The 4551-nt window shown below is 32.9% G+C and overlaps 1 protein-coding gene across 1 annotated transcript; it reads right to left on the reverse strand.

Annotated features, from left to right (window-relative positions):
- Positions 1–854: 854 nt before the first annotated feature.
- LOC105965364 (uncharacterized) lies at positions 855–4551 on the reverse strand. The gene is made up of 4 exons (XM_012989909.2): positions 4532–4551; positions 3932–4045; positions 2324–2437; positions 855–1211 (listed from the first exon to the last, which is right to left on the reverse strand). Exons 2-4 carry the CDS (start codon positions 3944–3946, stop codon positions 1074–1076), a joined length of 267 nt encoding a protein of 88 aa, XP_012845363.1. The 5' UTR covers positions 3947–4045; positions 4532–4551; the 3' UTR covers positions 855–1073.

Raw genomic sequence — 4551 nt, forward strand, 5'->3', positions numbered from 1 at the left:
CAACAACACTCAATATTATTAAAATGGTATTACCCTATTGTACCGAAATATTATTAATAAATAAAATTTTATTTTGATAACTAATTTATTATATATAAAAAGTGAACATAGTATTCTAACTAACTACTATTAGTTAAAATTAATTATACTCTTTAGGTATCTCAAAAATATTTTAAGTTGCTTTCATTAATAATGATATAATCGATATTAAAAGCTTTTATGTTATAATTTTGTTTACCAAATATTTCATATTAGGTACATTAAGAACATATATTTAGAATACTTATATCATAAAAACTAGTTTTGAACAGTTTAAACATGTATATACCTTGAATTGCTTTGAAAAAGTGATATAGTTAGACTTAAATAATAGATAAGCCAACCTCATTAGTAGAGTTGGTACATAACCTTTACCAATAGCGTAAATATCTAGGGTTCGAGTTCTCCCCTCTCCTACTTCCCCTTGAAATGGACTCGAATTTACTAAAAAAAAATAGTAGATAACATAAATTAGTAATTTCCATTACGATACCCTACCGTACGGAAAGTTTGGTATACCGAAATCGGTATACCAATATTTTTGGCAGAGCAATGGTAATGGATTTCATAATACCGAAATTTCGGTAATGGTAGTAATTCGAGGTGGTTTGTTACGGTTGCCCTACCAAACCCACCCTTAACTATAGAGTACTAACATAGGGTGACGACAATGCTGATGTGAAGTTTCCAAGTTTTGTTCTTCCCATGTACTCAATCGTATGTCCACCCATCTTTTTCATATATATTGAACACAACTTCAAAAGCAAACCACTAATTTAGGACACCCCCCTACCACAATTTAAAAAAAAAAAAAGAAAAAAAAAAAATCCATTACTATTCGCGAGTGATAACTGATACCAGAAAAGTGGAAATCGATCAACACAACTTAAAAACCAATTATATATATCCTTTACGGATATAGAAATAACAACCTGCTAAAACGGCTGAATAAGATTTGATACGACAAATAGAACATTTACAAATGAACAAAACATGATGGTTGATATTAGAAGCACTGGTAGAGTATGCTACTCTTACTCTGCTCTAAAAACGTCAGCCTTATTATCAACTCTGGCAGTGGCAGAGCTCGAAGATTCTCCCATAACATCAGGCGAAGCAGCAGCTGCATTCGCTGATGTCTTTTTCAACGATGTAGGCAAACCAGATATTTCCTGGATTTAATAATACACAGACAATTTTCAAAAATTCAGAAAAAAATCTTGTATGTTTTATTAAAGCTTAGTGGGTGTGTAGCTTTTCGTCGTTCCACATCATAACTCAATCTAAAATTTTAAATATAGTTACATAATCAAACCATGGTACATTTGTGGTGTCTGCTTCCTTCCCAAATTCAAAGAATTGTCACATATTCACACAGCTTTTGGTTTGCTTTCGTATGACCTAGTTAACTTCGTTACATAAGCTATTCATCCTAGACTTTGATTTCAAACAAATTCATACGTAACGCAACGAATTACTAGTACTCATGTTCCATTATGTTGTAATAATCAACAGTAGTACTTACCAATAGACTCAGGTAATGAGAGACACACATGCAGGGGGAGAGGATAACCATGTGCAAGAAAAGGCAACATAATTCACAGATTTTGAAAATTAATTTATGATCCAATTGTAGCCTAAGGTCCCGTTTGGTTGCCTAGATAAGCCATGATTTAACTAAATAGTTGGACTTAATTTGATGTTTGGTATCCCCAATAAATTGCTGGGTCGACCCGCCAAAATTATATAATCATTACTTATCTTGGCTTATCTTGCCTTCTAATGAGTATTTTGTGTTGGATGTTGCAAGCTCCAATAAAATAATTGGGTTTCATTAGATTATTTTATCTTATCTTGGCTAATCTTATCTTCTCAATCAAACGGGGCCTAACAGTATAGCAAGATTCTTTGCTGCCTAATTTTGATTCGTTCGACCAGGTGACTAATATCATGGCAAAGGTGATGGTATCTTTAGTTTCTAAAGTGAAAATATTCAAATTTCAAAACGCTAAAAATAATGACCAAACATTTTCATCTTCTGTTTCAAACTCCCAAGAACATAAGCAATATATTGGTGTTAAACCCCGTCACTAAAGCATATTCAGATCTACCTTTTCATAAACACATTAAGGTAGTTTCTATTCCTTCGTTGAATGAACTATCTTTTGCTCATATATCAGTTTTCTACGCCTGAGGACAAAATTTCAAATCCCCAAAACCCTCCAATACTAGTTTAAAAAAAGAAAAGAAAAGAGGGATAAATAAGAGTGAAATAACGGAATACCTTCATTAAATGCATCCGTAAGTCGCATGGCCGCACCTGATTTCCAATACATGCAAGAGCAAATTTTGAATATTGAAAGAGGACATCTGCAGCAGCTTGCTTCTTCTCTTCAATCTGCAGTGGCATTTTGTGGTCATGATTTAATAAGATATACAACCGAAGAATAGTTCAATGGAAAGCAGTCTAATAGCTAAAACATCTAATTCTTCATACGAACATTGAGAGTGACATTTAGGCATCGTTTGGTTGCCAAGATAAGATTAAATAATCTAATATAACCCAGTTGTATTATTTTACTTTGGAAGGTCCAATAAAAAAAATGCCTAGAAGGGAGGATAAACCACGATAACATAATATATGCGGGTCGACCCAGCAAGTTATTGGGAATACCAAACATCAACAAAGTCCAACTATTTAGTTAATAGTGGCTAATCTTCCCAACCAAACAAGGCCTTATAGTATTCAATATGTTACATACTCCTTAATTTATGCCTTTATCAACAGTTGGTATTTTTAGAGTATACTTTTTTACCGACTTTCCGACTTGTGTTCTTGCAGAAACTGCATTCTTGGAACAGGTTTATGCACATCAACTATCATTCTTACTCTCATTAATCAGCACATAGAGGCCTCGTTTGGTTGCCAAGATAGGAGTAAATAATCTAATAAAACCCAATTGTTTTTTTGGATCATTGCCTAAAAGGCAAGATAAACCATGATATCATAATATTTGCGGGTCGACCCGGGAAGTTATTGGGTATACCAAACATCAAACAAAGTCTAACTATTTAGTTAATCATGGTTAATCTTCCCAACCAAACGAGGCCAAAGGCAACGAATACTTGTGAAAATGCTTAAGCTGTAAATCACAATCATCTCAAGATTTAAAATATTCAAGAGTCGAGAATTGTCCTCTGAAAAACTTAAACATCAAATAACTTTAGAACCTCGGCACTAGAGAAGCAATTTAGCACGGTTAGATTCACTACCAAATTCGTAGTCTTCATGAAATTAACTTATCAATCACAAATCATGTCTTATTTTCAATGTATCAAAATTATATCTTGCACTACTATCAGGCCTCGAGCCTGATGTAACAAAAAGAAACGAACAGCTGAAAAAAAGAAGGCCATTGTATAGTTTTCGATCATGCCCATACAACAAACGAGCGTATTTCACTCACACCCCGACATCCTAAATTACCAAAAATACCAACAATTCCATTAACTTGAGATAGGGGTATAGGGCAATGATTGACCTATACGACTTTGTCGATCTTACGGTTGCAATTGATTGACTATCTGCCAGGGACTATGAAATACACATGTTTTATCAGCAGTAACGAATGGGCAAAGTAAACCCTAAAACCCCAAATTCGCCCACCCGAAGAAAACTCAAATTGAAATTAAACTAATAGATTTTAATTCCATAGATACAGATACGTGCACCAAAAGATAGTATGAACAAAGGCAATTCGACACAGAATCATCATACAATACAACAAACCTAAAAAAATCTCCAATGCAAAATTGAATTATTAAAAAATTACAGAGCTAATTTTATGATTTATGAACCATCGGTAAGTAATAGTATATATAGTACAGATACCTCGTAGTCTTTCATGGCTGGAACTCAGAATACACGAACTACAGAATACTCTTCTCAATTTTTCATTTTTTTTTTTTTTTTCGTTCTTTTTCTGATAAGAACTCTTCTGAAGTATTTGTGTAGAGTAAACTGCAAAAACTACCCCTGTATAATCTCGAAATAGCAAAAACCCCCCTGTGATAAATAAACTAGCAAAAACCTCCCCTGTGAAATTATTTAAATAGCAAAAACCCCCCTATGGAACTATTTGAAGGTTGACTTGATATAAAAAGACACAAATACCCCTGGAGTCTTGCAATTAATAAATTCTTATATCTTATAATTATTTTAATTATTTTATTTAAAAAATAATCAATTTAGTTGTTTACTATTTTTTTTAATTTCTAAACAAACAAATTAAAAAGAAGAAATATACATACAATATGTATATATATAAATACATTTTGAGGGACAATTTTGTCATTTCAAGTCTAAAAAATCAGCTAGGGGGATTCTGCCTTTGACTAAATTTCACAGGGGGGTTTTTGCTAGTTTATTTATCACAGGGGGGTTTTCGCTATTTCGAGATAACACAGGGGTAGTATTTGCAGTTTATTCTATTTGTGTAGTTACATTTTTTT

The sequence above is a fragment of the Erythranthe guttata genome, chromosome 8 (genome assembly GCF_056151865.1).
Source record: "Erythranthe guttata isolate IM_541 chromosome 8, IM_541, whole genome shotgun sequence".
Taxonomy (NCBI): Eukaryota; Viridiplantae; Streptophyta; class Magnoliopsida; order Lamiales; family Phrymaceae; genus Erythranthe; species Erythranthe guttata.